The sequence below is a fragment of the Poecilia latipinna genome, unplaced genomic scaffold (genome assembly GCF_001443285.1).
Source record: "Poecilia latipinna isolate Pla-1442-1.1 unplaced genomic scaffold, P_latipinna-1.0 Scaffold660, whole genome shotgun sequence".
Lineage (NCBI taxonomy): Eukaryota > Metazoa > Chordata > Actinopteri > Cyprinodontiformes > Poeciliidae > Poecilia > Poecilia latipinna.
In genome coordinates, this window is record NW_015113276.1 from 84,317 (window position 1) to 97,093 (window position 12,777).

At 36.1% G+C, this 12,777-nt stretch overlaps 1 protein-coding gene across 4 annotated transcripts in view; it reads right to left on the reverse strand.

The window, feature by feature from the left end:
- Window positions 1–3,249: 3,249 nt before the first annotated feature.
- Window positions 3,250–12,777, reverse strand: part of LOC106954491 (glutamate receptor 2-like) — a 54,994-nt gene continuing 45,466 nt past the window's right edge. For 2 of the 4 annotated variants that reach the window (XM_015044019.1, XM_015044018.1), the window contains exons 19-20: window positions 9,322–9,497; window positions 4,357–4,445 (exon numbers count right to left, since the gene is read on the reverse strand). In XM_015044019.1, the coding sequence (XP_014899505.1) occupies window positions 9,327–9,497 (171 nt within the window). In that variant the 3' untranslated portion in view covers window positions 4,357–4,445; window positions 9,322–9,326. Of the gene's footprint in view, window positions 4,446–9,321; window positions 9,498–12,777 lie in introns of all 4 variants that reach the window. The other 2 variants (XM_015044020.1, XM_015044021.1) reach the window with 2 other exon arrangements.

The window sequence follows — 12,777 nt, forward strand, 5'->3', positions numbered from 1 at the left end:
TGTACTTAAGTACAGTAACGAAGTACTTGTACTTCGTTACTTCCCACCACTGAAAATTAGCATACATGCACAAAAAACAATACATGACTCAGACAATTAGGTGGAGAGCATGCACGTTTAATATTTACTGTAAATATTGAGATTACAAACCAAGTATCAACACAATGAGTGTTCATTTGTGAATACAGTCAATCCCCCTTATAGTGACATTTGCATATTAATAACATAAATAAAAAGTCATAACACAACAAATTAAGTCCTGTTCATAACCAGGAGCTCGCCTGCAGAGGCGATATGTAGCTGTGCATCCATTTGAGTTCTGGCTCCTTCACATGTTGCCTTGCAAAACACTTCTTTCACATTTTGTCACTTTAACCCACAAACTTCAATGTATAGCATCAAAGTATGTGATAGACCAACACGACATTGTGAATAATAAATGAAAATTATGATTTTTTTTTAGTTAAAAGCTAATAATTGTTATATGTGTATGTTTCATACCGATACTCCTAATTAAAAAAATAAAAATAAAAAATTGCTTTATTAGAGCTGCAAATATTACTTAACATGTAAAAGACAACTTATAATTTTTGATAAATATCCACTACAGAAAATCTATTATTTTTAAAGAACCACAATTTGATTCCTATTTTTACGTTTAAACATAAAGAAAACCTTTTTTTTCCTCTAAAAAGATGATGGCTACATTTTTTAAGATGGAGTGTTCATATCTGCACATAATCATAGCCATTTAGGAAAAATAGATCAAAATAACGGAAACGCCTGTTACTTTTAGTGTAATTCTGTTGTGGAAATTAAAAGCAATTATTAAATTTAAACACTGAAACATAGCTAAAACCTGCATCTGTTCTACAGTTTATTGTCAGAATTTTAAAGAGTCACTTGTGTTGGTCTATCACATAAAATAAATCCACAAATCCAATGAAAAACTGTAACATGACAAAATGTGAAATAGTTTTGTTGGTAGTTTTGCAGGGTATTTTAGTTAGCTAGCATCAGACGTAGTCACTAATAAAAAGACCAACTCAAATTGCACACATACATAATAAATATTACAGTAACAGATTCAGATTGCACTCTGTCCCAAGCCTTTTGATAAATGTCACCCTGATACAGTACCGCTCTGCCTGTTCATGTAATCACGAGGCAATATGTTAAATATAACCCACAAACTGCCTTACATTGAAAAATTCACCACTGAAAAGTAACGTTTTTTTTAATTTAAGTTCTTTTTTTTTTATAACAAGAGATAAAACAAACACAGAATCAGCAATGAACTGTGATGATTTCCACACACCTTAGGCTGCACCGCAATCCGATATGACCCAATTCCGATTTATTTATTTATTTGTTTGTTTGTTTGCCTTAATGCGACCCAGGCCACTTGGGTATCAGATGGTATCCGATTGAAATGTAGCCTAACATCCAGGTCGCATTGATCCAACCTGAACGTCACTGATACTCGACAAACGTCACTATTCTGCGTCCTGATACGTGCAAGCGGGAAGGAAAACGACAACCATGGCGGACCGTAATGAGGATTAATTTGTTAATATGCTGCTCCGGTCAGACAGCAACTTCAAAATCGTAAGCTAAGCTCCACCATTAGCATCCATATTTACTTCCGCAAACACTGAGCACTACTTCTTTTTTATGGCGGTTGGCAAAACACTAAGCACTTCTCTATGTGTGACGTTATTGCGCCCTCTACTGCGCATGCGGGACACTTTCAGGTCATTTCCAATTCACACTGGAGATCATATATACAAGTCGCATATTTGGAAGTATGAACGACCACGCCAAAATAAATAAATAAATAAATAAAATAAAAAACAAATCCAACTTGAGAAATAAATCGGAATTGGGTCACTTCAGGTTGCAGTGTGAACTCAGCCTAAGTCCCAAAGATAAACCAGTCACGTGATCATGGCGACAATGATATGTCTTTTAGCAGAAACTGAGGCGCACCCCTTGGCCGTTTGAAGCGTGTTTTAGCTTCTCATTAAGCCTAAAACTAGTCGAACAAAAATCAGTTTTTGTAGAAATAAAACAGCAGAATCAAATTCTCGAAAAGCATACACTTACATAACAGGAACAACATTAGTACTGTAATTAATATCGTTTATATTCTTCTAACGGCTATCATTATCAAACACTATTAAGCAGCCAGTCACAAGGGTTCAGGCTGACAGGTTGATCTGAAAGAAAAGAAATAATTAAGTGACATGCAAATGCTCTCTTTGTCCGCTCTTCATCGTCCTCCTCGTTGTCATTGTTGGCACCATCGATGCAGTGGAGTTTTGAAAAAGTCTTCACATTATTTTTGTTCCGTCTCTCGGCGATGAGAGCTTCTGCTGGCTCAGGTTTCAGTTTCAGCAGCTGCCGTTGAGAGCTCTGGTTGCTTCTCAGTCCGTTTGGCACATCACACACTTGGCTTCAGAACTCTTCTGTTAGTATGTGCAAACGCACATGCAAATGTAAGGGTGCAGGGATGAGTGGCATGATGCGTTTTAAGTGTGTACACCATGTACAGTAAACAGTGTGAGCATCTGTTGTTGGTTTTAAAAAAGAAGAGAAATTCATCTCACATCTTCATATTTACAGAAACAGATGTAGTGCAGTGTATATATAAAAAGCTAAACAAAATGTCTTTTGTGGCTCTGAAGGATTTTCAGGTTGTTAATTTAATCTGTGCACGGACGCTGTTTTCTTTCAAAATGTTAGAACAATATTAATAATTAGAAGAAATTGTACAGAACTCTACTGGTAACGTTCAGAAACTAAATAATCTATTTTTTAATTTCCCTCGTTACATTTGGACATTATCATACATGTGGACCACTGGATCGCTTTACAATACGATTACACTTCTCCTTTATCACCTTAACGTCAAAAATCTGGTAAAAATGAAATAAAAATTAGACTTTCTATTTGTCTAATTCAAAGTTAGTTTTTAGAGTGTGTTTGCTAGTTTTTATTAGTTATTATTAGTCAAATATTTAATTTTAGTTTGGGTTTTGCTACTCAGTTTTAATTTTCATACTTTTGGTTCAAAGAATGTATTCGATTATTGTTGAACGTCCAACTGTCTCTGGTGTAATGTAACCGTTTACATCCGTCGCTGCCATAACTTTTACTGAACAAACTTATTCACATGTGGTTTTAATTTAATTTCTTATTAGATGAAAACACCACAATTGTGAAATTATGTGTTGTTGTTTTTTTTTGCCATTAGCTGAATTTCGAATAAGTTTTGCGCAGATTTGTAATGGAAACACAGCTAGAGAGTAAGGAGCTGAGGTTTATCCTAAGATTGTAACTGGGGGTTTAGGTAAGTCCAACTGGGAAGAGATACTGGGAAAAACTCAGAACTTGCTGGGAATTCACCCAGGAGAAGCTTGACTCTTTGGCTAACCTCAGATAAGTTCATTTTTTGGAGTATTTTATAAAGGTGGAGTGCAGCTAAAATAGTAGATCAGATAAAACACTGTTCATTAACAAGAGAAAAATGTTAATACGGGACGTTTTGACTACAATATGTAGTGAAAAGAAAGGATGGATGTCCACCTTAGTTGCATGAGTTTGGTGTTTTTAACAGCATCACTAAATATAATTAAAATCCCAGAACCTCACCAACAAGAACTCCTCTTAAATTTTGTGTTTGTTGTTTGTACGTGTTTCTCAAATAAGGATTTACAGGCAAACGGAAGAAAAAAACCGGGACAATCACATCATTATCTATCACAATACATACTGATATTTCAGGACATCAGTTTTTTGTTCATGGCACTTTTAACACATTTCAAACAAGGTCCAGCTTGTATCCCCACAGTTCCTGATCGCATCCCTGATAACTGTTGTTATTGCATGAACATCGGCATCACTGTTGTCCTTGTTTTCTGTACAAGAGAAGCCTCCATGGCAAAAATCTACAAAACAAGTAATATTTGACTTAAAAAACTGTCCTCTGTGCTTGATTGTTTGTCATGGATTTGTCTAGGACCAGCCGTCTCTCCCTTCGATCTTCGTTTGATTCACTTACAAGTGGGCAGGTCTTTTCAGGAGGACATCTGCCTTGTTTTTACAGACCAGATGTAAAGGATTTGAGAGTTTCTAGAGTTTTGAATGACTAAAATCCAGAATAGAAAGCGGGGCAGGTTGCCCGTTATTATTACTGGTAATGTGTCTTTTCTTTTTCTCGAAGAGGGCAACCCTTCCTGTCCACTTCCCTTACAGCGGGGATTGATGAAAGTGTGTTGACTGGCTGTAAGGCACTGACTTGTGTGAGGTCATGAGAGGTCAGTCATACTGAGGCTCATGGGTAATCCTGGGCGAAGGTAAGCCACTGGAACACGGCCGTTCTCGCTCGTTGACCCGGTGATAGACAGACGAGCTTTCGAGCGCATTGCATCCGTGAATTTCATCTGTTGAGGGATAAAAAAGGTCACGTTTAAATAAAATGGCGACATTAATCAAAGCTGGCAGGTATTGTGCTGCAAAATACAGTTAGTAGCGATGATCCGATCAGAATTTTGAGGCTGATTTCTGATCTTGGGTTGAGCTGATTTTTTTGTAGTAAAATAGAGAAATTAAACAGTGTAAGCAATACAAGTTGTCTGAACGTTGCTAATCCTTAAGGAAAGTTGTTACTGTTGTGTTTGTTACACTAAGGGAGTTTTCACATCTGATAGTCCAGTTAACTCAGTTCGATTTGGGACAAAAGAATTGAAACATTTGCTACATTTTCAGCTGCTGCAATTTGTTTTCTCACTCCACTGTGTCAAATCAACCAAACCCTTTGAAAAACCTGTTCTCCTCCTCACCTGTGGTGGCGCTACACCAGAAACTACTGAAGGAAACAACATGATAACGTCTTAAGAAGTCACAGAGCACAACTTCTTTTTCACAAGATATAAACAAAAATGGAGTGGGGTCAGATTTTAGTTGCTTTTTTTCTCTTTCACAGGAGAAAAACTCCCTCTAACATTATATTCTTGCATTTGTTTTGGTTGGATTTACTCAGAATGCCCTGTGCTGTAGTCCATCTCCTGTTTTTGGAACGATTTCCAGTCCACTTACATCCACATATGCATTCGAACTGCAGCAGGGTTCACTTCAGGCCTACCAGAGTTTGCTTTTTTGGTCCACATCAGAGTTTGATTACGCATTCACACCTCAACAAACAAACCAGACAAACAAGACAAACAAACTAGTTTAATTAAAGCAGACTAAACAGGACTTCAATAATAAACTCTGATTTTATTGCATTTGGTGTTACGTCTGTCAATTTCTTACACATATACCGTTTAATGTCACCGCTACTCATGAATAATATCGACATTTCATGCCAGAAAAGCTCTATATATTCTAATGTTACCAGGTAAAGTTTCTGGATGCAGCAGCAATAGTGTAAAAGGTGTTTTTAAGACCAACCATCAAGTTCTTTAAACAACATTGATTTTCTTCAGTAGTGGAGTCTTGTGTAGTGTGCGATCAGGGATGGAGTCAAGACCAAAGCATTGGTCTTGACTCCAATAAATATCGATAAATATTTCAGGACATTGCTTTTTGTACACCACAAAATGCAAAAATTAATGGTAAAACAGTTAATTACTCAACCAAAACTACTTCTTGGTATTAAACTAATAATTCTTAAAGTAAACTAGCACTTAAGTTATTAAATGCAACCATACATTCATTGATACACATTCTCTAAACTGAGTTAATCAACTTACACTGCACAATAGTTGTATATTTAAAAAAACAGTGAAAGAATAGGCTAATAAAAAAATGGTCATATTTAAAACCATATTCTTTATATGAGCAATTTAAGTTAAAAAGCTTAAATCCTGGAGATATTAATAAATTATCAGATATTTTAATGTTATTAATCCACACAGGCACAAAAATGTATCTTTTCACAGATTATTTATTATATATTTCACTGTCATGCCATCATGACAGTTTTAATAAATATATATAAAACATTGTAGCAAATGCATTAAGATCAAGTAAGTCAGAAAAAGTTTCTCCGCATGAGTTCAGCTGCATGACTGCTGGAGAATCAATGCCACTGCTAATCAAATATCTCAACAAAAGCCCAATAATACTCCTGAATCTCACAATTTTTCTGCAGAGGCTTTACTCACCTCAGGATGCTGGATGCTTGAAACTAAAAACAAAAACTGTTACTTACCATTTGATTCATTCTCATAGTAATTATCTAACCCCCAGAACATTTTATTCTCAGATAGTGAGCTGATCCTTTTTAATGAAATAAACAAAATAAATAAAATGAGATGGCGATGTTACAGAACAGTAACAAACCTGAAGCAGTAGAACACTGAATTATACTTGTTTACATCCACATGTTATGTCTTTTCAATACGCCAGCACACAAGTATAGGAAACAATGTGACAGCTGCTTTGCGTACCAGTACATGTTCAGTTTAGTGTAATGAATTACACATCAGACATAAAATAACAGCTAGATGTAATGTAATCTTTAATCTCATTGTGCATGTGTACAGTGAAAAATAATAAATTGTAATTCTAATAGTAAGTGGTTGGCAAAATTAAACAAAAAAAACTCAGTTGTATGGGAATGAAAATACATTTACCTTGATTTGGTTGGTGTCAGAGGTGTTGTGATTAATACCACTGAATTGAAATTAAAACTGTAGTGTGTAACTTTGATCAAAAAAATACTTTTTCATATTTGTTAAAACTGTCATAATGTTGTGACAGTGTAGTATGAGACGGATAATCTGTGATAAGATCAATCTCCTTCCTAAGCTACTATTGCCATCTGAAGAAAAGCATCAAAAACAACCAATCACTGCCAGGAGGCGGGTCTTAGTGCTGTCAATTACAATCTCGTGTGGCACCGCTCTCCCCCTTAGTCTCTGCTACGCTGCAAGCTAGCAAAGCTTGTTCTGAATGCTAATGCTAGTTAGCATAGCCACAGATGGTTTTCCTGTAACAGTAAGTTTTTTCATTTTCATTAGCACGTTGAGCATCAAGTACATGAGGATAATTGACAGCCTGGTGCATTTCTTATCTTTTCCCAGATTATCTGTCTCATAACAACCTGTCACAACATGATAGCAGTTTTAACAAATATGTAAAAAACGTTTTTAAAAAATTTCAACAAAAGTTACATACTGCAGCATACCGCACAGCATTCTGGGAGATGTAGGCAGAAGAAAGGCTTTAGGCTGCTCAACCTGTCACAGTGCTAAGCAAAGTTAGTGGAATCAGCTAACTCACTCGCTCTTTGGTTACCAAGCATCTCACTCACTCTTTGGTTACCTAGCAACTCACTCACTCTTTGGTTACCTAGCAACAAACTGTAGAGTAACTTGAGGAGCAGCAGTTTAAGGTTTCGCCACCGTATCTTGTGACTCCTTAAAAATTAAAAAACAACATTGTGGAGTGAAAACTGTGGATAAAACAGAAAAGGTCACCGCACCAGTTAAAACAAAAAACTAATCAACAATTATTGATATTGACTGATATAAAACTTTTATTTCGTGATAAGTTTTTCAGCCATATTGCCTAAAACTACAATCGTTTTAAAGCCATTGTAAGGCCATAAGAACCAAAGTCCAAGAAACGTCCGTATTCAAACATTTACCATCAAATGTTTGTGGTCATTTGATTAGGATAAAAATCAACTGCAAGGACTGATTTGAAAAGTTACGACCGACCCCCTAATCTGAACAACGGGTTTAAAAGACTGATATTATGATCAAATACATTTAAATAGTTGTGTCATTCTTGATGATTTGACTATAAATTTTAAATATTTTGTGTTTTATGTTGAAATCTGGGCTCTTATTTTGGTAGTATTAACTTTAGAAGAAGTATATTCAATGCTTTAACTATTCACAAACATTCTAAACATAATAAGCCAGAAGCTTAAAATTACTTAATGTTGATTTTGCTTATTCTACATAGTTGATTTTGATAATACCACCAAAATAAGAGCCCAGATTTCAGACTAAAACAGAACGCACTTTGAATTTTATTGTTAAATAAGCAAGCATGAAAAAAAAACTATTTAAATGCATTCAGCCATATTATTTCTCTACGTCCACCTTCGATAAGTTATTTCAAAGAGGATGATTGGCTATAAACTAAGGAAAGTGCTGGAAAAAAAGAAATTACAAAGGACCAGAGGAAAAGGGTAGATAGGCTAACAGTGGCAGAGAAGGAGTGAAAAACCAAAAAAAGAGGGAAGAACAGGAAAGGGAAGAAGGAATAATTTCAGAGAACACACAGGAGGAGGAGAGAAAGAGGCTGAAGAACTGGTCAGAGGAGTGAAGGGAAATGGGAGCAGGAGTGAGCAAGCTTCAGGATAAGGAGTAAACAAATGCCAGGATAATCACAGCCATACACAGTTTTGACCTTTAATTTCCTTTGCATGCCACTGTGGGTTTTTTTCTGTTATCAAAACGGCTGAATTCATGTCATACCTGGATTTATGGTAATTAAATCCAGTAATTGTCATCTTCAATGGCAAATCCAGTTTCAGAGAATATAACATATTCCAAAGAATATAATCTATTTTTTTAATAGTCTGAAGCTGTTTGTTCCAGTTTTTCTACAGCACCTAAGTAAAAGCAGATCATTTAGAAAGGATCCTATAACTTACAACGGTGTATTAGGGTAATTATAGATAGAAAAAAAGGAGGAGTATATTTCAGAGAAAAACTCAAAAATTCTGGGATTAATTTAATACATTTTCTCGAAAAACCTCGTAAATTTCTGAGTTTGACATTTCGAAAATTTGCGTAAAAAAACAGAAATTCTTTAATCTTAATGAAAGATTAAAATTGTGAGAAAAAGCTGAGAAATTCTAAGATTAGTCTAAAAATCCCTGAGAAAACAGAATTTCAGATTTTTTTAATTTTTTTAATTTTTCAAACTCAAATTTCTGAGTTTTTTCTTAAAAAATTACTCCTCCCTCTTCTGTCTTTTCTTCCTTTATACAATGGCTCTAATATGGCGTCATAATAATTTCTGAGCAAGAATTTAGAGAAAAAAAATATTACTAAGTAGGTAACTAATGTAAAGACTATTCAAATATTTTGTCATTTATTCACTATTCTCCTTGCTGTATCTTTTAAGATATCTTCTAGGGAAGCCTGTGTGTTTTGTAAATCACACACATTGGATATGTGCCACTGAAGATGCTCTGCACCGAATCCAGCTGACCCGGGAAGTGCCGCCTGGTTAAACCTTTGTCTATGGCTGTGAGGTGAGCAACGTTTTAGCTATCAATCATCACTCTCCTACCCGTGTTAGATCTTGACGCTCTCAATGCCGTAAACGTTGTAGCCTTCTTTATAGGTGGCGTAGTTTGGCTGGTGGCTGGGAGACAGCAGGTTGTAGTTGGGGGCATGTTGAGGAGAAGACAGAGTGTGTGTGTAGTTCCCTGTGTGCTGGGGTGATGAGAAGGTGTTGGCTGCCACCTTTACAACGGAAATAAAGTCAGCGTTATTGCTTTACTGATTTAATTATAGAACAATTACTCTTCAGCTGATTGACTATTATTAATTTATTTATTTTTGTTGCAACATTAAAATACAAGTTTGAGTACGACAACATTTTCTGAAGATGCTTTTGTGCGACTAGAGGCTACATTTAAAGGGGCAGTATTATGTTAAATCAACTTTTTTTTAGCTTTACATCATGTTATAATGTTATTCCCTCATCAAAAACAAACCTGGAGTGTTGCTTTGATTCTTTTCATGCATGGTTGACAAATCATTTCATCTCCATGGCAAACCATTCAGCAGTGCAAAATGCTCGGGTGGATCTAGCTCCACCTCCAAGACGCAGCTCCTCCTCAGATTCAGAGCGTCTCAATTTCAGCCTGACAGAGCAGCACTCCCCCACTCAGCTCCTTCAGACTAGCCAGCAGCAGTTAGCAAACGCCTAGTGGAGCTGCGCATCAGCGGAGCTCATTAAATGAACTACTTCTAAGTGGCACTCCGGTATGAACAATGTTAAAAGGTTAATAGAGGAGCCATGTTGTGATGACTTCCTGAAGGCGGCGTTTCAGAAAGAATAGGAGCTTCTAAAAGAGACAGAGGCCCAATTTCAAGGCATTAAATTACAAAGTCAAATGAAGTCATATTTGATATGTTAAGTATTTTTATAACAACTGGAGGTAACATAGTTACTTGATTGTGCTATAAAATCACATAATATTGCCCTTTTAATTTAGGTTTTCCATCAAAGCATTGACATTTACATGTCAGCAAGAATGTAGCATTGCCAATATGCAAAATCCACATCCACACAACTGAGACGATTCTGTGGGAAAAAAACTTTGGGTTTCATTCAGTGGAGTTCAGGAGCTCAAGTTGAACAAAGGGAACATGAAACCGCCGACTGCCTTAGTAAAGTAAGATTTATTACAGAAAGCGATGTTTGGTAAAATTACAAATGTGTCCTATATGTTAATATAGACTTTTGAATCCAGCCACACACTTTAGACTGTAAAAAAAATAATTTAAAGCTGTAGTATGTAACTTTTATAAAGTTTATATTTTTACATATTTGTTGAAACTCTCACCATGTCATGACAGTGTGGAACAGATAGTCTGTGAAAAAAATCAAGCCTCTCTGCCCTTTCCAGTCCAGTGTTCCCAGTTCTATCTAGAAACAACCAATCAGAGCCAAGAGACGGGTCTTAGCGCTGTCAATCACAATCTCGTGTGCAGCTCTTGTGTATGCTAATGCTACTTAGCATAGCCACTAATAACGGCAGATAATTGGTTTTCCTGTAATGGTCAGTTGTTTCTTCGCCATTAGCACATTGAGCAGCGAGTACATGAGTTGATTGACAGCCCTAACACCCACCTCCTGGCTAGGTTTGGTTGTTTTTGTCGGGAGCGATGCATTGCTCCAGACAGCAATACCACCTCAAGGAGAAGACGCAGGAGATCAATTTTTTCACAGATTATTTGTCTCATAATGTACTATCCCAACATAGCAGCCATTTGAACAAATATGTAAAAAACATATTATTTTTTAAATAAAACTTACATACTGTATTATTTCCACATTTAAGTTTAATGGAAGCAAATCTGTGGATTTATTTTGTGACGCAGCAACTCGAACAACCTGCTCCCCTCTGTTTCATCAAAGAAAAATCAAAAGGCAAGATATCAGGAAGAGAACTGTCGATGTCCACAAGTCATGTCACATTCATGTTTAAACAACTATACACAAGCATAAACAGAATGGGAATGTCCAGACCTCACAGTGATCAGGTCTACAGGTTGGAAATGTGCAAATCGACCCCAGATCTAAAGCAAAAGACGTTGTGGAAACAATGGCTGAATGTCTGCAGTGAAACAAAACCTTTACCATGAGCTGAAAGGCAGCTCAGAGAAGAAGCCTTCACCACAAAAAGGAAAATAATAAGTCAGATTACAGTTTGCAAATGCACCCAGACTATTTAAAAAGATATCCTATAATCTGATGAAGCTGAAATTGAAATTTTAAGCCATGATGTCAATTGTTAAAGAAGGAAGATTGAAAAGCCTAAAAACAGCACATCCAATGGGAAATATGGGAGTTGCAGCATCATGTTATGTTTTTTTTTTGCTGCATGAGGAGCTGGTGTGCTTGGCTAAACAGATGGCATCATGAGGAAACAACATTATGTACAAGTCTAGAAGCAACATCTCAATTCATCAGCAAAGTAGCTAAAGTTCAGGCAGAAAAGAGTCAAATGGACAACGACCATAAACATACTGCTAAATTAGATAAAAGTGATTTAATGAGAGCAAAGTCAGTGTTTTGCAGTAATTATCCCATAGCTGAGTGAGAGCAAGATGGCTTACAAACCTGATTTCATTTCACTAAACCTGCCAAGAGGAATGGGCCACAATTACAGTAAATCAAAACATTTCATCCAAATCAAACCCAAACACTGGAGAAATATATGTAAAAGGTAAAAATGTGTTTGCAGTGCATGTAAACATCTGATTTCATTTGTCTTTTGTACATGTTTAAGGTTTCGTATGACATCTCCATTTTGACTTCTTCGTTTTGTAAATAATTAATTAATTGAATCTTTTGTGTGCGGTGCTATGCAACTGAACATGGATGTGACAAATTTTAGAACCTGATAAAGACAAAGGAGAATTTCCAACTGAAATAAGTCCAACAGTTACACTGACCAAACCGTCTATGCACAAACAAATCCAGCGGTTTCCAAACTTCTGCATCAATCCAAGCACATTTAATTTGTACATTAAATCCACATGGAATTGAATGCACACAAGAGAAAAATACACAAAAACTACGCTCTGTGTACAAGTTGGAAGCAGTTAGAAACACTTCTGAAGAAGATGCGTGTATATATGTTGATCAAATCATGTAGGAACACAAACAATTAATTGGTGTATGATTAATTGTCGATTAATGGTTTGTTAGATTAAAATTAGTTCCAACTGATTCATTAACAATATCAACTTAGACCGTATTTCAGTGGTGTAGTTCGACCGCCATTCAGAAGAGGGCGCCACTGGTCATCCTTAAGTGGAGCCAGCTGTAAGTGAAACAAAGATGGCGGAGGGAGCAGGAAAGAGAAATGGTCCAAATAAATGGAGTCCGGTGTGTGTTGTAAAATGCTCTTTATGAGGTTTTGTTTGAAGATATAAACTAGGGCTGTTGTAAACGAATATTTTAGTAATCGAGTAATCTATCGATTATTCTTACGATTAATCGAGTAAT